Source organism: Gymnogyps californianus, chromosome 6 (genome assembly GCF_018139145.2).
Source record: "Gymnogyps californianus isolate 813 chromosome 6, ASM1813914v2, whole genome shotgun sequence".
In the NCBI taxonomy this organism is placed as follows: domain Eukaryota; kingdom Metazoa; phylum Chordata; class Aves; order Accipitriformes; family Cathartidae; genus Gymnogyps; species Gymnogyps californianus.
This window is the reverse complement of record NC_059476.1, coordinates 18,861,896-18,886,780: the sequence shown is the minus strand read 5'-3', so window position 1 is coordinate 18,886,780 and position 24,885 is coordinate 18,861,896. Positions and strand designations below refer to the sequence as shown.

At 40.7% G+C, this 24,885-nt stretch overlaps 2 protein-coding genes across 2 annotated transcripts; one reads left to right on the top strand and one right to left on the bottom strand.

The window, feature by feature from the left end:
* On the top strand, positions 1-7,882 carry RBP4 (retinol binding protein 4). The gene is given in 8 exon segments (XM_050899132.1): positions 1-100; positions 304-492; positions 495-534; positions 708-843; positions 1,487-1,623; positions 1,783-1,889; positions 3,530-3,742; positions 7,610-7,882. Coding segments are annotated over 8 exon segments (936 nt in total). The 3' UTR covers positions 7,624-7,882.
* Positions 7,883-8,494: 612 nt separating this feature from the next.
* Positions 8,495-14,568, bottom strand: FFAR4 (free fatty acid receptor 4). Its single transcript, XM_050899321.1, has 3 exons — positions 14,035-14,568; positions 13,074-13,202; positions 8,495-9,266 (listed from the first exon to the last, which is right to left on the bottom strand). The coding sequence occupies exons 1-3, from the start codon at positions 14,566-14,568 to the stop codon at positions 8,859-8,861; spliced, it is 1,071 nt and encodes a 356-aa protein (XP_050755278.1). The 3' UTR covers positions 8,495-8,858.
* Between the last annotated feature and the right edge of the window lie 10,317 nt (positions 14,569-24,885).

Here is a 24,885-nt window from a genome sequence, read left to right as displayed (position 1 = left end):
ATGATGTTTGCCACTGTTTATCAGGGGAAGAGAGGAAAGGAATTTGGGGAGGAGGTGGAGGAAACAAGTCTGCACCTTGTAACTGGGTTGAGCACATTGGGTAAGAAGGACTTTGGACTGCAGTGTGTAACACCACAGAGTAGGTGGAGGCAGCTCACTCTCCCCCCGTTTAAAGATGGGATGCCTCTCTTTCCGTTTGTTCTCCCCACACATGTGCACACCCCTTCCCCCAGGTGTGAGCTCTGCCTTTGGGTTAGGAAAACCAAAGAGAGGCGTTTGCTCCTAGCGCCTGCTTGGCTGCAGGTCAGGGTCAAAGACCACCTGAGCCCATGGGTGTTATGCAAGAGGCTGTTATGAAGGGGCCCCAGCCTGCAGCATGCATCAGCCCGCCTCCCTACTCCCCCTCCAATGCTGGCTCTGTACCTCAGGGGGTTGCGAAAGCCCCAGGACTACATAAAGCATTCCCTGTCTGGGCCCCCCGCCACTGCCGTCAACACTTGGGCTCTCAAGAGGCTACAGGGACCGGCACTGCCTGTAAGGGACCCTGCTGTGGTGGGCTGGGGACAACTGCGTGCCTTGCCTGCGCACGCATCAGGGAAAGCTGCACGATGCCCTGGGGGCCTGTCAGGGCAGCCTTCCTCCCTTCCTCACTTGTGTGACAGAGCCTGTTTCTGATGCTATTCTCTGTCTGTTTGCTGTTGCTGCAGGGACGTGATGGCCCACACGCAGAGAGCACTGCCCTGGCTGCTGCTGCTGGCACTGGCTTTGCTGGGCAGCAGCATGGCGGAGCGGGACTGCCAAGTAAGCAGCTTCAAAGTCAAGGAGAACTTCGACAAGACCAGGGTAAATCTTCTTTCTCTCCTGGATCTGTGATGTCTTGCCTAGCTCCTCTTCCCAGGCTACAAAATCTGGCATTCAGTAGCACCAGTGTGTTCACATTTTCACTCAAAGTCACAGACTGCAATACTGAGAAACAGCAGAAGTGTGTGAAGTTGCCCACACTGCCATAGATGCTGGATCCCGATGCATCTGATAAAGGAATACTGCAGAAACTGAGGTTTAGCAAACTGGTCTCAAACTGTATGGTCTAAACAAAAGGAGTGTAGTGACTTGGTTGTTTCTATGAAAAATTAATACTCTGGTGTTTTCAGACATCATTGCAAGGAAAAAACATTTATACATAGATCTGTCAAGATCTGCCAGTTGTTATCCTCTTCCCACCAAATTTTGTATTCTAAATACTGGAGAACTGCAGATACAAATAAGATACCAAAAAATGTCAATTCTTTCACAAACCCTGGCTGCACTAGGACATATTGGTGGGTTTATGCTGTTGGAACAGCTAGATTTCTTAGGTACAACTCTGAGGCATGGTGTCAAAGATCTGCATGTCCTCCCCTCTGTCACCTCCCCTAGTTTGTAATGTCTGTTTGTAATGTTTTCCATACTTCTAGGTCTAACTGCAGCCTTTCTTATTTTCTTGCAGTACAGTGGCACCTGGTATGCCATGGCAAAAAAAGATCCTGAGGGGCTGTTTCTGCAGGACAACGTGGTAGCCCAGTTCACTGTAGATGAGAATGGACAAATGAGTGCCACTGCAAAGGGCAGAGTCAGACTCTTCAAGTAAGCTGTTTGCAATCTTCCCCTTGTTCCATTTTACTAAGCTTCTGCTTCATTTACTGGTGCTCTAATCCTAGCTGCTCTCCCTGTGCTAGTCACACAGTCACACTGAATCTGTGCTGTTAGGTTTGAATGTGATATTTTCTTTCTCTCTGGCTACAGTAACTGGGATGTCTGTGCTGACATGATTGGCTCTTTCACTGACACAGAGGATCCTGCCAAATTCAAGATGAAGTACTGGGGTGTTGCCTCTTTTCTGCAGAAAGGAAGTGAGTACTTAGCTATAGAAGATGCAGAACTACTTGGGAGCCTAGTTATGTTGTGTGTCCATGCTGGGGAAGGAAAAAGTAGTGTTGGGTTTCTTGAACACACTCGGAACACATAATAACTATCATACACCAAAGCCTTAATGTGAACAAGGTAATCACTATTTTTTATATGGGACAGCTGGTTGGCTTTCTTTAAACAAGTAAAGACCAGGCCTTTGTATATCTTTGTATTTCTTTTGTTTGTTACCCAACAATATAATCAAAGGTCACTGTTTGGAAAGAAATGAAAGGCAGATGAAGTATTTTAAGTCTTGTTTTAGTTCAGAACTTAGTTACTGGATGCTTCTGTTCTCTCTGAAAAGCCTAATGTCAGACTTGGCCGAGCAGGGAGAGGATTTTGCAACTGTTATTTTGCTTGATCTCATGTCTGCAAATGTAGAGATTTATCTGTTTTAAGAAACAGATATGATCAAGTATATATTCATATTTTTCTGTCATCTGTCACACCCTACACAAAATTAGTTTATTGAGCCAAGTAGAGATTCAGACACTTGTAGCTCAAGACATTTCCATGGATTGTTTCCAAGAGAAGCAGGTGGAATTTGGAAGTGATTGGAGCTCCATTCTCTCCAAAGACACAGTTACAAAGAATGCTTTGAATGCCAATTGCTCTTGAATTGTTGCCGAATCTCCTCAGGGCATGCTGCTGAATCATGTTTTCATGGATACTTCAGATTGCTGGCTGACCCCAGACTCTAAAAACTGTGGCCCCCACCCACAAGAGAGATAGGGAAGAGAACATAGTGTTGCCTTCACCAGCGCAGACATGGTGCAAGGGAGGATCTTTTGCTCCAGGAGAGGAAGGTGCAGAGATGACGCTTTTTACTGCAAACACCTAGGTTCACTTCTGTTAGCATAGGGTGTCTGTGTGACCAAGTATTTATCAGATTACCTAGCTAAATAGCTAAGAATTCTCTGAAATTGTAACTGTGTTTTGAGAAAAGGGTTTATGATAGAGCTTGTAGCAAGCAATACACTTCTAACACACATGGAAACTGCAGGATAATGTTTTGCCTTAAAAATACAGTTTAAGTAACATCCTGGTAGGAAAATAGGTATGGTTTTGAGTAATCTGGAGCATGACTAGCATGAACAAGAGCACATTTACCTTCTCTGTTTGTTTTTTTAACCATTTTCTGTCTGACTGTTCCCCTTTTTTGTTTAAAATAAGAAAACTTTCTTTGTACTTCATGGTAGCCACTGTAATACATGGTTCTTTTTTGTGTTTGTTGCCACATTTTATAATGATGTTCAGGCATAGATTTACAAGGCATTTATTAGCACTTCATGCTGCTCTTGTTCTGTGCCCATGTTAGAGGAGAAGCAGTGGTGCCAAACTTTTCCTCTTCTCTCTGTCACTGTCCCTGATAAATATGCTTATTTTCTTTTTAAAAAAAAACTCCCCCACACATAGAATTAAATACTGGACACAGGAATAAACTAAGAGCTAATCTGTTATCATTTATGCCAATCTTCATCGTATTATTTTCTTTACAGAATTACAGCAGCAATCTCTTTAGATTTACTAGATTTTACTTGTGTCTCTAACATTTTTGCTTCTTTGCTATGGTTTCTTCCAGATGATGATCACTGGGTAGTGGACACAGATTATGATACGTATGCTCTTCATTACTCCTGCCGCCAACTAAATGAAGATGGCACTTGTGCTGATAGCTATTCCTTTGTGTTCTCCCGGGACCCCAAGGGATTGCCTCCAGAGGCACAGAAAATTGTCAGACAAAGGCAGATAGACCTCTGCTTGGACAGAAAATACAGAGTTATCGTTCATAATGGTAAGAACATTTTTTTTCTGAAGAATTTTATTTCAGGGTTTAATGGGAGTCTCTTGCTCATTAAATAGCAAATGCATGAAGTCTTTTACTTAGTGGCTGTAATACTGTCTTTTGAAAACTGGAACTTGTAGGAAGTTATTTCCAACGTCTACTTCCCTTATCTGAAGGAGAGCTAAGGTGTATAGATAGCTTTTTATGCGGCATATCACATCAGCTGAAACAATAATTAGAGGAAGTTGTAAAACAATTAAATCAATGTAGTATGAGTAAATATAGTAAGGATAAACTTCATAGTTGCTGTAAAAAGAAATTGTGTCCCTTTAATCAGAACTCTTTGCCTTTCTCAACAAAATAGTTCTTGAAGGGAACAGAATGTATTTTAAAAAACTTCTTTGAAAAATTCTTCATAAAAGGCTTTTAAGGAAAATCAGAAGTCTTGGAAAGGATACTTTATAGCAGACCCTTTCTCACAGGTCTTCATGCCAACCGTTTCACAAAGGGTTGTGGAAGAAGGACATATCCCTCATACTGGAAGTATGACCCTATCTTGAGTCGTATAGTCAGGCTGAGCTTGCAACACAGGGAAGGATACAAATCAGCTCACTTGTGCTCAAGTATATTAGAAAAGGCCTAATGGTAATTTATGCTACTTTAATCAATGATCTAGAAGAAAATGTAATATACTTACTGATACAGATTACACCCGGAATGGGGAATAGTAAAAAATGAAGAAGACAGATCAGAATATTTAGGACAAATAAAATAGTAGTGTACCCATCCCTACCCATCCCTACATTCTGGAAGATACGGTATCTACAGAAGACTTGACTGGTGAATCCCCAGTGTAATGTGGCCAAAAGAGTTAATGTGATTCTTGGATGCATAAACGAAGGATGCACAAGATGAATTGACAGACTCATATGAGACTGTTGTGCTTGGCATAGGTCTGCTTGCTATGTCACGTTTGATGATAATCATAACTGGAAAGGGTACCAAGGATGATTTAAATGTTTCAAAGAAAGAAGAGCAGAGCAAATGATTGGAAGTTTGTAAAATATGTCCTCTAGTGAGTGCTTCAAAGACCTTGATCTTTTCTCATCAGAAGGAGGTTAAAGGCTGACCTGAGCAAAGTCTGTGCTTGCCCACACAAGCAATGGGAATTGGATAATAAAGGACTTGCAAACATAGGAATAATAAATTAAAATGGATGGAACTTTAAACTGGACACATTCAGAGCAGAAATAAATAGCCATTTGTTTAACTCCAAAGGTCATTAACCTTTGGAACAGTTTACCAAGAGCTGTTGTATGTTCTTCATCACTGAAATCTGTAAATCAAGATTAAAGGCTTTTCTAAATGACATGTTAGAATAAACTGGAATTGACTGAAGGAACTTTTGTGCATTATAAAGAAAGTCAGAACAGATGAGCACAATCAGCTCTTGTGGCTCTATTACCTGTTCATCTGATCTATAAACAGACAGTAATATATTGCCATGTTGTAAAGTAGGTATGCTGATAACAGGGTGCCTGAAAGATCTGCTAAGGTGGGTGGTGTTTAGAATACTGATTAGTGACCTGGAAAAAGTGCCTGACAACAATGAAAATAAAAATTTTGTCTTGAAAGAGAATTTGGAGACAACATAAAAGACAGTTGAGATTTAAGGCAGTCAAGACTAAGAGACATCATAAATGCAAATGAAGTTGGCTTTTGTGAATGATGTGTATGATTGCATAAAGTAAGATAGAAAAGAAACATCGTTATATAAATTGATGATACAATTGTTTTGAATGCTGCCTTCACTGCTCTTCAAATGAAGTACAGCAAGCATAAAAATTTCTGAAGTTGAGAAAACAAAATAATGAGATGATAAGGGATGTTTTTGTATTAAATCTAAGATAAAGTGTAGATATACAGCTGTTGTGCTGTGACTTTGAGAGGTGTGTGTTATGGTGGTTCCTTGCATTTCTGTCAAACCCAGAGAAAGTACTATCCCACTGTAAAATCAGGATATTGGGCTAGTCCAAGTACAGGTCTGATTCAGCATGGTGGAATCTGTGTTTCTATTATTTCTACACTATATGAGGCTTGCAAGGCAATAAATGTATTGTCAATCTTTGCAAGAAAGTACAAACCAAAAAGAAAATTTGAATATATTCATTTATTCATAATTTGTGATATAACTTTTTCCAATATCTCAGAACTTCTATATAATAGAATGCTTGTGTTTTTTCACAGAATATAGAACCAATAGTGTAATTTAAAAATAAAAGCTCAGAATCTCTTGAAAGTTCAGCCTTAAATATTGACTTTCTAACCTTAATTTAAAATTTTATCATGCTGCCTCTAGTTTGTTATAGAAATATCAAATCTACCACGTTGCACCAAGTGCTGTATTCTTTGTCTGCTATCCTAATTTATATTCAGATGTTAGGTGTTGAGTGCAGTGTCTGATAAGACTGTGTGAGTTCCATGCTGTTTCTAAATGAAAAATAGTAGCCCGGGTGTTTAATGCTGTCTGCTTTTTACTGAGGATTATGCTAGAGTTTATCTTTATGAGCCCAGCACCAAAGTATAAATGAAACTTAAAGCCAGCAATTTGCATTTTCCCCTTACTGTGAACAGGACCTGTAATTACCATAGTGTTAGTTGATTCTGAATTCTCCAGTATCATTAAGCCAAAGTTCCTGCAAAGCAAGTACATTTGGGAATGAGAGAATGATTGTGAGCTAAACTGAAAAAAACATTTATTGAAAGCTTTGTATCAGAAACTCTTACAAAATTCACTTAATTCCTTATGTGTGGATTGGAAGCCTTGCTACTTTAGTTTCAATTCTGCTATTAAGAGCTACAGAATTAGTAGCAAAAAAAGCCAACTTCAGTTGTCTATACTGACCTGCATTCCGTTGTTATTGTGCTAAAATTCTGACTGATGTTAATAGCTGCTGCAAGAATAGCCTTGTATCTGTTTCCAGTTGTGCATACTCTGCCTATGTCTTGAAGCTAATTTTTTTTTCCCCAAGAGTTTTCATTAGCTTTTTAAATTAATACTGCACTCAAATTAAGTTCCCCCAAAAAACTAATAGATGTACAAAACTTACCTTGATGGAAAATAAAATATCTGTTCTTTCTATACTGGCTCTTTAAGGCAAAAGAGAAGCCTAGGAAATTATGAGGTTTTTGGTTGTAACTTACATTGCATTTCTGATGGTAGCTCCTGTCCAAATATGGATCAAGCTATGATACACTTAGTCTCTCAGAGTAATAGCTCAAGTTGCTTTAAGTTATGCAATGTGAGTGTGGATATCACAGTAGGACTACTTGTAAATACAATACACTGTCATGTTAGTAGAGTTGAAAGCTGAATCTGCTGTTAGCATTTGCTAGAAGCAAAAATTGTGAATTAAAGAGTGGTATATTCCTTCAGCTAATTTACTGTTGCCATTAGAAGTTTTGGAGGTCAGGAGAGTCTTATTTTGTTGAAACACACTCTTAAATTAATAATTTTTAAAAGGCAAATAATTTGAAGCTTGTTAAAGTAAATAAATAACTCTTTTATCACTGATCTATCCAGTACCGAAGTATTTTGTTTAATTTTTTAATATTTTGTTTGCCAAAGCATTAAAATGCTCAGGACAGGTGTAACAGATTGGATGAATTCCTGTTTTGTTCTGAGTTGAAAATTCTTTGGAATTATAAACTGCAGAGCAAGGTATTGGCATTATCATTACAAGTAACAGACTGCTAGACTCAAGAGCATTTTAAAGAAATTAGATATGTATGCATTTTAAATTTGGTGAAAGTTTGTGTATTTTAATTTTGTCTAGTGTGGTTAAAAAACAAAATTTTGGTTTTTGTGTGTTTCAGGATTTTGCTCTTAAGGACATCCAAAACTATGGAAAGAAACCATGTAACAGCACCATGGATGTAAAGTTAACACATTGATCGGGTGTTCTCTTGAAAACCTTTTAAATGGCTTCTTTTAGATTTTGAGTATATTTATCTGAGCTGTGTAGCTCACCTTGTTAATAAACCAATGAAACATTTTAATAAACTTGGATTACAGGGGATGCAAATTGTTTGTATGCAAATCCATACATATGTAGACATTGGTTTTATTAGTAAACCATTATCTTAATGCACTGGTTTGAATTGGTGACAGAATGGTGATAATTAAGAATTTAATCTTTCTTTTTTTAGTGGTTTCAATTTCTGACTAAAAGATTTTTAATTAAAAAACCCAAAAGATATGTATTTTAATTTCTTTTCAAATACAATGTCATCTTTTTTCTAGGAAATACTGGAAATCATTCCCAATACCATTTTACAAAGGAGGAAGGAATTTCAGTGACCCTATATATCATTGATTAACTTTATTATATGACTACCAAAGACGTAAAAAATATGCATCTTTTTAAAAGAACTATTTTGCACACAAGTAAACATTTATTTATTTATTCTTTATTTATAAATTAACAGGCATTACGTCCATATTTTTAATTTGAGATGGAATCAAATTGGTCATTCACTTGGTGACAATACAGGTTTACCATCTTGTTTCCTACACGAAATTGGTTAGGCTGTTCAAACCTATGTTGGGGCAGTCAGTTATCTAAGTGTATAATCAAGTGCCTTTTTTAAATGGGATTAAAAAAAAGGGCAGATACTTTCTGAGGATGTACATTTTCACTAGAAAGTTGATCTCTCTTACTCAGTAGAAAATAAAGAGTAAAAATGGATCAGGTGCCCTCTTGATATAGATTCACTATGACTTCATTAAAGTTAATGACATTTATGCCAACTGAAAATGTACCCTCACAGAAATTAATTTGTCTGGTAAGTACTTATTTCAACTATTTTACATTCACCAAGTTCACTGCCATATTCCTAGTTATTTCAGTGTAAGTGGAGAATTCAGTCCATTGGATTAAATTGTCCAAATCTTACTGAGGCAAAGCAGTGAAGTCAAGAGAATTTTACCTGCAGGAATTAAAAATACAGATTTAGCTTTTTTTTCCCTTCTCTGGCATATAATACTATAACATAGTGACCTATTCAACCTGGGATAGTGTAGACATTAACATCCAAAGTGTGGCACAGCTCAGACTTTAAATAATTATCTGGTAATGAAAGACAAATGTGGTTGTTCATGGTTACTTCTTCTTGCAGTGGTTTCTGTACCAGCCCCATGCCTTACAGGGCTCCCTGTACAGCAGAGAAGAATTTCCTGACATTTACGTCTGAAATGGGCAACATTATACAAAATTGGATTGACAGCAGAGTTGGCAAAAGTGAATAACATTATCCAGAAGAAAACTGATGGCAAAATATTTAAATCTTGTTTGTAGTTCTGGACTAAAATTAGAAGAATAATTATTATAATCGGGCTCCACATGATGAAGAAAGAGATCATCAACACAAAGAGGGCTCGGAATAGCTTGTAGTCTTGCTGGGAAACACGAACCTGATGATTTTCTGAGTAGGCTAAACCAGCATTTAAACTCCTTCTTGATGCTTTTGTAATCTGCAGTAAAAGAGAAGAAAGTAACTTTCATTGAAACTTAGAAGAATTATTAACACATTTTTACAAGTGCAAAAGTAAATCTTGGCACATGATGTTTCTGTTTTGAAAAGTGACTACAAAAAAGGCATTGCAGAATTCCATTTTTACTTTTTGTCAATGGTTCCATTTCAACCGTTTTCACTTTACTAGCAATTTTTTTTCCTCTCAGCTGTGAACTCACCTCAATATTAGTCAAGCTGGTTGTTCTCATGGCTCTCTACCAGCCATAAATACTTCTCAGCATAAAACAGAGCCTTAATTACTCATGAAATCCCATTAACTTCAAATTATGACCTCATTTGTTCTATCTAAACAAACCCATTGATTTTTTTCACAAATGCAAACTGGAACATAGTTAACAATCCAGTTGATGCGCAAGAAGGAATGCAATCCAATTCTCTTATGGCCATGCTGATATTATAAGGTAGGTATTAGAAGGAGCATGAATTTATTACAGTAACTAAATCATGATACATTTGAAATGTGAATGGGATTTTACGTTAAGTTTTGTGTAAACTTTTACTTTTTCAGTCAGTAATCAGAACTGCTTTCTATGAACTAACCTGAAATCTTACGGATCCTTTTGTCACTATGAAAATCTGTGTCTTGTAAAAGTACTGTCTGATGTAATAAACCAGACTATGGGTAGTTTGGGAATCTAGTATTCATGGGTGTGAATCATCTGTCATTAGGTAGAGTATTGAATCCCAATGGCTTGCAGAAAACTCTAAATCTCATGCTCTACATCCCTGTCTTCACTGAAGTTGGCATACCACAAACAAGTCTGTTACTTTCACATAACTGATGCAAATAAAATAAAATTGAAATATTTAGCAAACAAACATCTATGCTAAATAATTGAGATGCCATTTTACCCCCTGCATGGGTAAAGAAGGGGTATTTTCAAAAGCCTGGATCAATTTGGTATCTAAGTAGGAAAGTCAAAAGGCGTAGACTCTTCCTGCCACTTTTATGTGTGACATTTCCCTTTAGCAATAACTAAAGGAAGGATAACACTAATATTAGTAATACTTAATAGCTTCCTGGTTCAAGTAAGGATGAAAATGGTTGTACATATATATTGAGTAATTTGTCATGCTTTCTGCAGTTTTCTGAATTTGTCACAGAGATAGATGGCCTAGAATAAATACTCATTAAGAACCTAGACATCTACCAAAGATTTCAACAGAATGTAGGTGTATAAATCAAACCCCATGATCCAAAAATGGGCTTCTCAGCAGCTGCTGAGCCTGAGAAGGGGACAGTCTCACTAGCTGCTTCCCTGATTTAAAAGGGGCAGAGAATTCTGATGTTTTGAGCATGTAAAACTGTTGCAGCCTGATGATCTTCTGCTGTACCCATCTGGAATCCAGAAACTAGGCTAACTCCTCCAAACAATCCGATCCAAGAGTTGTTCTCAGAGAGCACCTAACCTGTCTTAGTAAGAATGAAGGTTTCATAAAATACAAAGGATTCATAAAATCCACTTCTAATGTAAAAGTGGGAAAACCAAGTTCTGTACCCTCCTCAGCCTCCACTGTTCAAAACGGCTACAGAATGTCCTCATCAGATACCGTTGTATCAGTCCCATATAAGTACCCTCCATCCTTCCTGCTGGAGCTGCACAGCCTAGAACTAAGGATGCAAGAATCACCAGGATTGCGGTAAATAAGACGCAACTGATCTTAAGGAAGTGCTCAACTGAAATGGGGTGGCAGTGATATGTTTTGGATCCCTTTTTGGTCCGCCTAGTATAAGGAATCTAGATACCTGTCGTGGGCATCTGGACCACACTCTGAGAACCAGGAACTTAGAAGTCATGTACCTACAAGTACGTAACTTCCAGAACATGAATGTCTTTACCAGTTCTAGCCTCTTATCTAAGTCTTGCCTGAGAGGGGGAACAGTGCAAAAAACAAATAACTTAATTACAAATCACGGCTTCTAATCTGTCATTTTTGCCAGGGTTCTGGGAAGTGTTACGTAAAAATTATACTCAGTTTCAGATTAAATTGTAAAGTATACATTTGTAGAGTATATTTGTTAACAAATTTGAGGTCTTGTATCTGTAGTGAATCATCATCATCATAGATGCTGTGTTATTCGAATACATGAATGCTTTGAACTGCTTCCAGCAACACTGAGCATTGTACTCTGTGTGGACTGGCATCACGGAACGTTCTCACGAGGTGAGAATGAATCTGCTGTTGGGAATGACTCAGGGATTAAGACATTCTCCAGCTGAGTTCTGGTTGCTTCCTGGACAGCTGTGTGAGAGAGAAGATTCACTTATAACAGATGGGATCCTGCTATGGGCCTCGTTCCTTTTTCAGTTCAGGAGAAATGGTAATGCATCTTAGCATCTGTGTTATCAAGTTGGAAAAGAAATGTGAGCATGGCAGCATGGGGCTGCCTTGTAATCCAGTATTCCAAACACTTTTTTGGGCTTCTAGCTCCCTACGTGCCATTTTGTTTTCTAAATTTACTTGTTGTAATCTGCAGTCTGCAAGGACAAGAGGAACACCATTCCTGTCCTGGTCTCTGACCAAGGACCGTGGCATTCCTTGGCCGGTAGTTTTTTGCAGTTCTTTCAAAAGGCTCGGACTCCCCACTGAGTTCTTTGCCTACAGCAAGTAAGAGGTTGCAGAAGGCAAGTGCTTTACTTCACTAAAGAAGTTTCCCTAATGCATTTACCTCAAGGTTATAATGAGCTTATAGAGTGTACTAAGAGCTGATGATTTTGACTACGAGTTTAAGCCTGATCAATAGGTAAGTACACGTAGAGCGCAGATTCTAGGTCCTAGGTTTATCGAAACACCTACATGCAGCTCTGGTGCATGTACCCACAGCCCCTTGGTGCTCAGCATTTCATCAATTAATTCCCTACTCAATAATCTGTATATTTTGAGGTTCCTTTCCAAAACCCATAATTTTCCTTATATATAGTATGAGAAGTTTAATTACCTAATACAGGAATCAAGAATCTTTTGGGGGCAGTTGCTAAAAACTAGGCATTGCAGTACCTAGTTTGAAGAATTCTAGCTCTTTCTCACCCTGTTTTTGGAAGAGGAAGGGGTAAGAAATCAGATGTTTTAAAAGGAATTTAGGTAACTAATATCATGCTTGCTAGAATATAGATTAAAACTCTGTGGTGCCTGGTGTCTTGGCCTATATTTCAGCAGTTAAACAACATCCACTCAGAAAGAAAGTGGAAGGAGGTTGTTTAATTTACAGTTTTTCTTTGCAAAGTTTGAAATTCTGGAGGAATAAGTGTAATCTAACGAGATCTGTGTACTAAAAATACATGCAGAAAATCTGTAGATCTAAAAGGGGATGGATTTTTTCCAGTCCTGCCTCTCTTTGCTTTCTTACAAATCCCTTGCGACTCTGGAGTTTAGGCTCAAGGAAAGCACAATCTAGTTTTTAGTTATTTCAAATGCTTGACTCTCTTAGCATTTAGGAGATTGACAGTCTTTAAATATGAACAGCACGTAAATGGAGAAGTGTATTAAATACCACATATAAATGAAGACAAACTTTGTGTTGAGCTTCTGGTAACGTGCTGTTCAAGCATGTTCTTAGCTGAAATGTATAGGCTGTTATGTACAGGCTGAAGTGCCTCATTTTATATCACATACTTACCATTTACTGAGCAAATGATGTCTATTCCCTTTAGGTGTATTTGTATTCAGTGACAACATGTTGATGCCTAGTGAGTTACTGTTTACTTCCCTTTGTTCTACAACAAAATTTAAAGGAAAAACATACCTGTAAGATTTTGGAATAACTGATGACAATGACTAATCCTGGTATTAGAAAGAAAACAATGGCAAAGGTCACATCCCAAACTATTTCTCCTGCAGTGCTGGGCCAAACCAAGGTGCAAATCTGAATCTCCTGTTTACAAAGAATAAAGAAGAAAATTAACATTGTACCGTTATTTTTACTATAAAGTTGTCCTTATCTCCCTCTATGCCTCTGGAGAAAATGGCTGCAGACTAAACCGAGTCTGTGAAAACTTCCTACTCAAACAGAGCAGTCAATTAATGTATTACTTCATGGTTTTAAAAGCCCATGCAATTACAAATAGATGTGTCATCCACAATCTAAATATTGCCATAAATTTCATATCAAATGCTAACGGCAACTTTAAAATTGAAACTTATAGACCTTAAACTTAATCATGTATTTAAGTGTCATGTTGGGTGTACTTTTGTACGCATTTCAAAATACCAGGCAGAAAAATCAGTGCACGGCCATTTCGTACAGAGGCTGTCGCATGTGCTGGGCAGCTCTCCCGGGATGCTGATCGCTCGGTAAGGGGGAAGTGTGCTGAAAAGGGGATTTCCGAGCCGCACTGGGGAACGCAAAAAAACCCCAGCCGCTGCGCACTTCACACCTAAGAGGAGGGCCGGCCGGCAGAGCGGGACGGGAGGGGATGGCGGCGCTGCCGGCGGGCGCGGGTCTCCGGGGCTGCCCTGCCGGGGAGAGCTCCGGCCGCTCCTCCGGCTACAACCTCGGCATCTGCCCGGAACGCGGAGCGCTGCCCGCTCCCCAGAAGCGGTCTCCCCTCGGTGACAGAGGCGGACGAGCCTCCCTCGCCGTCCGGCCCCGCGCCCGCCTCCCCCGCCTCACTCCCGCCGCCTCCCGGCCGCCGCTCTCCCCCGGCGCCCACCGCCCCGGCCCGGCCCCGGCCGCCCAGCGGGCCCTCCCCGGCGCTCGCCCTCACCTCGCCGGCGGCGGCGGGCAGCCGCACCACGGTGAAGAAGCAGCAGAGCGGGACGGTGGCGAGGGCGGCGAAGCCCCAGATGAGGAGGAGGGCGGCGGCCAGCGCCTTGCGGCGGCGGAAGGCGGCGTGGCGCAGCCGGGCGATGCTGACGACGCGCTCCAGGCTGACGGCCGAGAGGGAGAGGATGACGACGGTGCCGCTGAGGCTCACCACGTAGAAGAGCATGTGGCAGACGACGTCGCCCAGCACCCAGGACTCGGTCCAGCGCACGACGGCAATGAAGGGGATGGCGGTGATGAAGAGCAGGTCGGCGCAGAAGAGGTTGAGGACGAGGCAGTTGGCGGCGCACAGCCGGTGCCGCCGCTGCACCAGCAGGCAGATGCCCCAGATGTTTCCCGCCAAGGCCAGCAGGAAGATGGAGGCCAGGGCGGACGACTCACTGACGCGCAGGGCCGTCACGTTGCGGCCCCTGAAGTCTGAGAAGAAGGGGAAGTAGGTCCTGTTCCCCCCTGGTGTGCCCCCAGACCCCTGCATGAGGGTGGCCAGCGGGCATGAGAGACCCACCGCGGGTGGCGGCACCAGCCCTAGGGGAAGGGCTGCGCTCCCAACGACCACGGCGGCACCCGGGGTGCCCTCCTGGCACGGAGCAGGGGGCTGGCCGCCATCCCACTCCCTCCTCTTCCTCCTGCCCGTGCCGCTGAGGGCTCAGCCGTGCCAGCCAGGCGGTTTATGGCCCTCGCGCTGGAGTGGAACAAGGAAGTGGGAGGGTAAACACGGTGCAGCTCACACAAAGGCGAGGCCGCTGTGTGTGGGGAGGCAGCGAGGGGCTGGGGGCGAGCGGGGCTGCCTGACGCCTCCCCAGGGATGGCGTGGGTCAGCGCACTGGCACCTCCATGCTGAGGGGCCCAGGCCTGGCCACCTCCTCCAGGGCTGGCCCTGGTCTGCTCTGCTCTGCTCTGCTCTGCAGGCAGGCCCCCGGGGCGCCGCTGACCTGGGGAGGCCGCCCAGGCTGCTCCCCTCCGCTGGGGCTGTGTGCATGGCTTAAAACAGAGGGATGGCTGTCAGACCACTCAGAGAGCTCTTCTCGGGAGCCCAGGATAACCAGCACTGCTCTAAGGTAAAAAAAGAGGAATTGACCCATTGCCTCATGTCTTGACAGTGGCATTTGGAAATGGCAGTCCTGTACATTGCTTGTGCTAACCATGGTCCGGTGTGGAGGGGAAGTGTCACTGTCTTGATTTCTGGGATCCATTTACTAAGTTGATCCAGAGTCTTACCTGCCTGCGTTATGAGTTCTTGCTGAAGAAGCCTGGTAAATTAAGACATACCTAGAAAATACCATCTTTTCTCTGGACTTCAATTCCTGAAAGCAGTTACTCAAAGTGTAAATGAAAGTAGGCCTTTCCGCTTACGCTCTTCATTCCAGATGGTTTAGAAATGGACTGGGAGTGAAGCACATAAATCGTCACAGACAAGCAGATAATGTCTTGTAAAAGAAGATAAAATGTTTTCGGAAAGGATGTAAACAGTTGTATAACTTTAGATGGCTCTGGATGAATTCATTTGACTTAGTGCCAGTGTAGGTGCTTAAGGGTGCAGTTACTGGCTTGGCCGTATGGAGCTACACCTTTTGATTATGTGAGAGTTATTCCAAACCGGTGTGCCAACGGGACCAGGTGACCAGGCGGTGCTTCCACAGCACCTTGGGTGTGACCCTGCCATCAACTGCTTACGCAATGGCATTAGTGGGGATTCCAGATTAGCGGGGATTCCAGAAACTCGGTCCTTCTAAGGGACGGTCTCCTAATGGGGGATGACAAGAGTGAGATCTTTCCTGGACCACTTCCCACATCTTTGCCAGTGCAGAATTTACATTGATTTTAATTAGCATGTTTTCTCTTGAGCTATAAGTGGTTCTAGCTATCTGTGCTGTCTCATCAAACAGGGAGTTTGCAGGGCAGCTTAAATAGGTGGATGAGATGCTCCTACTAATTCCTGCTGATTTCTTTGACTGTATGAAATGTGGGCAGATTTGCTGTTAAGTGGGTGGCTGCTATGAACTACGAACTCCAGTGAAGACAATAAGAAAACTTGCAAAGATGATTTTTTTGGCAGCCAGCAACGCAAGTGACTAGCAAGTGTCTCAAAACACATATTTTATTCTACATCATTTGCTGGGAGAAAAAACTCTGCACCCATATTGCAAATGTTTCAGCAAATTTAATAGAACTATTGAGGATGATTATTCATATTCATGATCAAAGCTTCACATATCTAGCCACAATTTATGTTGGGTCTGCTATGGACTGATTCTGTAAGATGATTAGCGAATCTTGAAATATAGCAAATGCCTTTCAATTGCCACAACCTCACAGGTCTGGGACTTTATACAAGCTGACAAACTAGCCCCGAAGTTCTGGGCAGCTGGCAGTATCAGTGATGTGGTCAGCTCTGAAGAGAGGCTGGGATTTGGGAAAGAGCTGTCGTTAGACGTCTGGTTGTACCTGTGTGAAAACCTGGAAGGCATTAAAAGGATGGGTGGGGGGCAGCTGGAAATGGTAGCACAGATAAATGCAAATTGTGTTATGAATGAAATCTTTAGCCCCTTTGGCATTAGTGGAAAATGAAATTAGAAACTGATCCTATCAATTCAGGGTAAAGTAAACACATTTGAAACAGAATGGGGGAAGGAAAATAGGGAGAGAAACATCCAAAGCAGCATTATTGAAGAAATGAAGATATTTTCAGTCAAGGAGGAAAGGAATGCCATAGAAGAGCATAAGGTTTGAAAATGAGATGATGTGTGGAAGTATCTGGATAGACCCTTGATCTTCTTTAGAAAGGATCACCTTTAGCTTTGGTCCTTAGGTGTGAATGAGAACCTTACTTACTTGGCATAAGCCTGTTGTTTGCTCAGGAGAACCAAAGCAAAATGCTGCTTTCAGTATGCTATCAGTGAGTGAGCTTCACACTGACCTGTGTACAAAATCCTGTGCCTGGGGGCAGCAGAGATGTGAAGAAACATGCATGTTTCCATGGGGTTTTATCAAATGAATGGGAGCTCCTTGCAGGAACAAAACCAGTCTGATTACTCATGGGTCAAATGGATCCATTATCTAAAAAAATAGTTTTCTTTTCCTTCCCGTGAAGTACAAAAGCTGTATTTGCTGTTGGGTAGCTACAATCATAGCAACCATCACCACGTGAAATCTGAGGAAGGGAGGAATCATAACCTCAATAGAGCTACTCTGGCGTTACTGTAATAGGTGGATGGTGTGTGTGGTATATGCTCCACATGTGCTTATGAAGGAAGTGATTAACAGAATGCTTGGTAACCTGTTACGATTGCTTAACCTATATCATTTTTTCATCCTATGTGCTCTTTTATGCTCAGAAGTGGTGAAACATGGAGTCAACTCAGATTTCATTGTTCTAGGTTAAATGAAAGTTGTGGGGACCTCTGTGGAGCTGCTTAGCTAGCCTAGCGGGGAAAAATCTTGGTTTCCTTTTTTGTGTCCTGAATGAGAGCCTGAGTCTTTGCCTTCTCTATGGCAGATAAGGGCTGTGTTACCTGATACCGTGAGTCAAGCTCTGTTTTTCAGATTGTTCCCCTGACAACCGTGAACTGTCACGACACGTGGGGATAGTTCAGCTTATTTATTTCTTGAGCATAAGAAATATTCCCAGAGAGAGGGACCTCTTGGGCTAGGTGATTCTGGGAGATGGGGATTCTTGTTCCATTTGGACATATCCTAGTAAAGGTTTTTGCCTTATTTATGCATAGTCTTGCATGTAGATTGGTGTTTAAGTCTTTGGGTCTATTTTCAGGCACCTATATCACAATGAGTAAATAGTACTGACTTCTGTAACAGATGTATTGCATATTTAATGTTTGCTAAGTGACTGAAATTCATTGCATTAGAAATGTTGACTCTTTGTCTTCACAAAAGAGGTTCCAAGCTTGTAGGTGACTCAAGCTGTGTCTATATAATAAGGGTTTTAGCATAAGTTGCAACCAAGGTTAGCTTTCTATTTTCATTTTTGCTTTTACATACCATACTGCAGCTGTTCTGCTTCTAGACACTGTTAATTCTGTGCTTAGAAGAAGTTATGCCATTGTAAAGTTTGTTTCAAGTACAAATCTGTTTTGATTTATTTCGCTGTTTAGGAAGTTTTCTAACTGCTCACCCACTGTATACTTTCGTATCAGTGAGCTGAAGCATTTACAGCAATGTCCAAGGGACAATTTTAAACTTGTAGTGCAAATATAAATGCATCTGTTTGTCTTCATATAGTAGCAAGCTCACCCACTGCAGTGTCCACTGAAAATACCAGATGCTTCTATGGATCTGTGTGATCATGTCAAGGACTAATCCCTGTTTCTTCTGGGGAGTGAGCAAGTCACTGTTTCTTCTGGGGAAAACTCATTTTCCTGTGGTCAGTATCCATCAGAAGCTGGCATGCTTCCTGGGATATGTGCCAGTGGTGCGGTAGTTTCAAGCTGTAGCAGCAGCATTACTGACCAATGCCTCAGTCAAAAGCGGAGCTGCTGATAATACTCTCAGTAGATGTGCTTTCTGATAAGAGCTGGATCAGGTTTTGTCGTCAATACTACCAGTTTTGCCGACAGCAACATTGAACAATTTCCTCATAACTTGAAGTAAGGGAGGGATTTCTCTCTGAACCAAGTGCAAATGTAAGTACATAATCCATGGAACAGAGGATTCCCCTGGAAGGTCATGATCTCTGTTATGCTGCACGCTAACCAAGCTTCACCAGGGTGACTCAGCTTCAGCTAGATTGTTCTAACTAAATGAGGTTGTTTCTTCACAGTTTTAGATACTGCATTACTCATCTAGCCCATGGATTTCGGGAGTTTATCAGTGAATATAGGGTATCAGAATGGTTCATTTGGACATTGCAGGATGTGGTAGAACACTCTCACCAAGGAACTGAGACCCTGAGCGAGATTTACGTGGAGAATTAGTCTGATATTTAAGTGCCATTGGACCTTTGCTAAAACTTTCACGTGTGCATAAAGTTACTTACATTCCCGCTGATGAGCTCTGATGCAGAGCCATCAAAGCAAATACTATGCTGTGCCTCTGAAGGATTTACAAACAAGACTTGTCACCAACCTCTCTTATTCATGAGACGTACTCAGACATTCCCTGAACGCATTGGTCCGCTGGGTTGCACGCAGTGCAGAGATCACAGATGTCATCGTTTTCCCTCATATTTAAGAACACAGTGATTAGAAAATGCTCTTATTCATGAGGTTTAAGGAGAATCGGCTTGCTTTCTTTCCCTTATGTCTCATCATAGAAGAGTAACGTGTTGGGAGCAACAGAGGTTCTTCAGGTCAGAATTGGGATGAAAGCTTTACTTGTAAAAGTCAGACATTTCTGAAATAAGGTCTACAGAGTGCCTGTTTGCTGCAGAGAAAATCTGTCCATATTGGAAGGCAAGGCTTGTGCTTAGCTAGCATTAACCTGGGGCTGGAGAAATAGAAAAATCATTCTTGCAACACCTATGAGAGAAAGTACAGATAATGCTTTAAATTCTGCTGTAAACCCTTCTGACTTCCCAAGTGTAATGCTAAATCATGTTATTTCCCACACTGTTCATGTTTTTCATTATCAGTGGCTGTTTGGGGTCTGGTTGCATTATAATTTAATATGAGTTGATTAAAGAGATGTGACTTAGAGCTTCTCATAAACCATGTCCAGAAAGCATGGATGCCTAAATTAGGCTGTATAGTTTTCTGTCTAGTTGAATGAGATAATACTGACCAGAGCACACTTGTTACATTGATAAAACTTGCGCTGTTGCTGACGCAGTGTGCTCATTCACTGGTTTTGAGTTGATCAGGGAAATTAAACCTGGTTGCACTTCTGTCAAGAAGCCAGCTGGATATCACTATGCTAAGGTCCCAGGCTTGTTTCTTACAGGATATTCTGAGGCACCTTATCTTGCTCTCTCTTTTTGAAACTATTAATTCAGTATGAAACACTTAAACTTTTGGTTGGTCAGAGAGACAGCAAAATGAGTATATGTCCCTGACTACTGGTGGGGAGCTCTGTTCCAGGTCTGAAGGGGGACTGGGTGTAAGGGGACGACTCACTTCATGGATACGTGTCCTGTTGGAAGTCTGCTTTCTTTGCAAGAAGAGACTCATTTGTCATAGGCGGCCGATGCTAGAAGAGAATTTACATCTGTGAATCCTCAAGAGCACCTCCTTTCTGCACACCTAGCCTTTCTTGAGGAGTCATGTTTCTCACTGGCTGGCTTGGGAAGCTCCGACTCACTATGCTGGCTTCCTGAATCCTGTTCCTGGGCACCCTATGGAGGGGAGCCCAAACTCCCCAAATACCAAAGAACTGGACACCACGGCACTGTTTGCTAAAACAACGTGGGAACGAGGCACTTCCCAACACTAGGGAATTAAGTGACGTCAAGTTGCACTTGTGTTGTTTATCTTGTTCTCCAGTGGGGTTGCAATGCATGAGTGCAAATATTGATTTAAAATGGCTTTGTCTGCTCAGACTAGAAGTTTATACAGACATAGGGATGCCAATAGTTTTCCAATTGAGAAACAAGGTGAAGTTAAACTGTTATATTGACTTCTGGTGTGGTAGCTACTAATTTTGCATGGAGTGAAGTAACATGAAGAGTCAGTGCAGAACAACCATTGTGTTACCTGCTTTTTTTTTAATTTAAATCTTATGGTCTGTTGTTTGCAGGTCTAAACGTGTCATTAAAGATAGGGCTTCAAGGGACTGTGACAAATCATCTGGCTGATGTCCCTGACCCAAGGCAGACTCACCTGTCAGGAATGGTTTAGATGATAGTTACATAAGTGTCCCTGTAAATCTCCAGTGGTGGAGATTTTGCAGCCTCCCTAAGTGATGTGTTTCACTGCTCATCTATTCCAACCACCAGAAAGATTTTCCTTATGTCAAAATTTCTCCTGTTGCAATTTTGAGCTTGTTACTCTTCTCACTGAGCATAGGAAGACTTTATTTCTTTCCTCTGTATGAAATTTTGTCATTTTTCTTCATGGTCTTTTCTAGACTGCATAACCCTGATTCTTTCATGAATTTGATCAGAAATCTGAAAGACTTCTACTACATTCACATTAGTCTAAATTGTTCTTGAAGTACAATACTCAAAATTGGATACAGTATTCCAGCTAAAAGTCTCATCTGTATTGACTAGAAATGAAAGCTTACATGTAAAACATGTAAGAGTCTGTTTATTCATCATGTTGTAAAACTGTTGCAAAATCATGCAGGTGGGATGTTGAGTCATGTTCAAGTTTCTGTTTACTGTAATCCCAAGAAACCTTCTGGAGAGGCTGATACACTGTTACACTATTTATTTGGGGGTTTGGTAGTTGATTATTCCTACATGTAATACTTCATCCTCTTTATTTCAGATCACTGGTGTTGATAAATTGAAAATTCCTGTTGTCCTTTAAAGAGCTCTCAGTTCCTACCTTGGAGTGTCTCAGATTTTATGTGTACTCTAGTAGCATCTGCATCACCTATGAAAATATAAATAGTTTTGGAATCAGACTACCATGGAATTGTCTAATACATTATTCTTAGTTAATAATTTCATGTTTTAAAACGGGCTTAAGGGGAGGCTAGAAGAGAAATCCATTGAGAGGTACTAACACATGGGAACCACATCTGGCTCTTAAAGCCTGAGATTATTAGAAGGTCCCACATATGCGTTCCCTATCCTTAGGCTATACCCTAGACATCCACTTTAGGCTGCTTGTCAGAGACACTATATGTTCTGGCCATGTGGGTCAGAACACATATCCATTTTTCGCTGCGCTTATGTTCTTAGGGCTATAGATTATTGATACTTGATTATGTAATGCAGCTTTTCGGCCAGTTGTGCCACCCATTGTACAGACTAGAGGAAATAATTGTATTATTTCCCTACATTGTTATGAAACTGGCATTTGAAACAAAAGGTCCACATTAGCACATCTTTTGCTTTTTCCCTATCCACAGCACTTGCTCAGTTAAGAAAACTGGGTACATATGACATGATTCCCACTGCTGGTTCTATGCCAGTGGGTTTTTTCCAGGAATTGAAGTTAGGTTGATTTGGTCTAAAATTATTTGGCTTCTCTTCTTCCTTGTTAGGCACCACACTTTTATTTCCTTCCCCACCTTTTAAAATCCCACCTACACTGCAGAATTCTCCAACACAATCGCTCACTGCGCAGGTGACTTCAGAGAGGTCCTGCACTGGCCTTCCCTGGGAGGTACGCAACTGCCTTGCTCCGGATGGCTGCCTTGAAAATAACCCAAACAGACCCCTATACTGACAATATGGCCATATTTTTAACACCCGGAGACTTTAAGCAGGACCATCCCTTACTGCAGGGAGTACCACCTGGCTACCTAATTCTGTCATGTTTTCCAGATTAGAGAAAGGAAAAGATTTAGAAATGCTGCAAGTAGTGTTCTGAGTTGCATAGTCCCACTGTACGTAATATAGCTTGTATTACTATATATACTGTATCTTTCTTGTATGGTAGAGATAACTGCTTATCATTTTTAAGGTAAAACCATAGCCACAACTGTTACTGTAATCTTAACAGTTCAATCAGATTACAAGATATGGAAACTAATAGACAGGTTGATTGCCAGATTAAAATGGAAATGCCTAGAGCTCCTCTACTGCTACATTTTCATCACTTGTAAACTCCCACCTATCTCTGCTTTGTTATGGAGGTATCACAAGAGCAATATTCCCCCTAGTTTTCTTGAAGACACAGCACCATTTACGTTAGCGTTCTCTGCCAGGTGAACAGTGACGTCCTGTTGTCTCTAAATATTTGTACTGTTCAGCATGATTCTTTTACAGCATAACCGGCACTACGCCTCCCTGCCACTTTTTATCTGCATAGTTAAACCTAAGTGGTTTATTGTATAGTTTGCCTAAACATCTGTAGTACAGTTATTGGCATACGGCAAATAACTGTGTGAAAGATGGTTATCAAAACCAAGAGTAATAGAGAAAGCTGCGCAAGCAAGTAAATGATTAGAAGTTGATCCATTTGATATAAGAAAAATAAGAGCCATCTTTCAATTATTTTACAAGCAGCTCTCCTTCTGTAAAAACAGTCAGTTGTTATGCAGAGTTTAGCTGTCTTTCCAACCACACCACATTGCATCAAACCCAATTAATTAACTTGCTGTTTACAAAGAACACTGTATGTGAAAGCCAGGATTTATAAATATGCTAGTATTGGTGAACCCTTGTATTAATCCAGCTTTGCTAGATCAACATCTTCAAATGATGCAGACTTCACAGAATATCTGCTAGGTTGAAATTCAATTACTTGAAACGGACATAACTTGGAAAAAGACTACTGAAATTGTAAACACAAAGTGCTTGAAATAACAGCATTTTTTTTAATTACTTCCTGCCTTACAAAGAACTAAACTTAAGCTAAATCTTAGCATTAAGATGACCTCATTAGGCACAAACCTCTCTTTCCTACATATAACTAGAGAGAGGAGCAGCAGACCTTTTTCTTGTTCATTTATTTTTAGGATAAAAAATAATTTTCAGTCTTAGACTGCTTAGCGTCTGAAGGGTGAAAAAAAGCAGTGATATGATCTGCATGCTTTATGGAGTTGGAGTTTTATAGTTCTAGTCACATGTAGGTGATGACAATATTTGTGGTTCTGCCTTCAAAATAGGTCTTTTGATGCACTAGAATGTCATTTCGGTATTTTTCAACATATACCACACTGATGTTGTGTATAAATTTATCAGTAAGGTTTTTTTGTGCTTAGGCCTAATATATACAAGTAAGGACTAAATGCATTGTTAAAGTTCAGAAGAGGTGCTGGAAAGAACAAAACTTTTTAAAGGTTATCACATTATCAACTTTATGAGTCTCCCTCTACAGCGCCAACTTCTAATGAGAAAGTGTTTTATGCTAATTTAAGAAAGCCTCAGAACTACTGAAGAGTGCTGACCTGTAGCAGGCAAACTTATTTCATCTATAATACATAAAAGATCAGAATTCCCTTTTGCAGAAACTATGCCGAGTATGCAACTGGGAATAGAATACTAGCTGATTAATGTGTTGTTAAAAGACAACTAACTTAAACTTCCAGAAGTAGTTTAATTAGGGATTAAAATTATTAGGCTGCAATGAAAAGCATCGTTATTATCTGGAATTTAAAAGATGTTTAGAAAGAAGGACATGAAATTAAGATCATTTCCCTCATGGCAAAACCTTGAGATTCTGAAGCATAATTTCTGTTTTACTCAGAAGTTCATCATATCTTTGGTCAGAAAACCTGTTGCTACAATTGAGCAAATTGTCAAACACAAAGATTAGCCTGAGACATGGTCGGTGAAACTGAAAAGTGGATAGATAGTGGCTAATACAATAGATTTGGCAAAGATATTGCAGATATAAAGATAATAGCTTTTAACTTTTTTTTCTGTCTCATGAACACTGGATTTAAATGATAACATCACTTGATATTATAAGTTATTGAAAACAACTTGGAAAACACCCTCATATTTAAGAATAAGTTTTAACCATCAGAGATTAGGGTCAACATTATGGAGTAAATGCATGCAGTTTTGCAGCAAAGCGTGATGGAAAAAGCTGATGCTAGCTAGCAATCAGAAATCAGTAGACCAGAGAAAGATAGACCATGGGTATTTCACTGTCCTCAGCAAACCATAAACTTGTAAAAGAAGCAAATTTATCTTAACTAGTGTATCTTTGTAAAATTCCCTCACTTTAGTAATTTTTGTGGAAGGAACTGCTTGTTGGACTTAACTACAGATGCAAGGAGC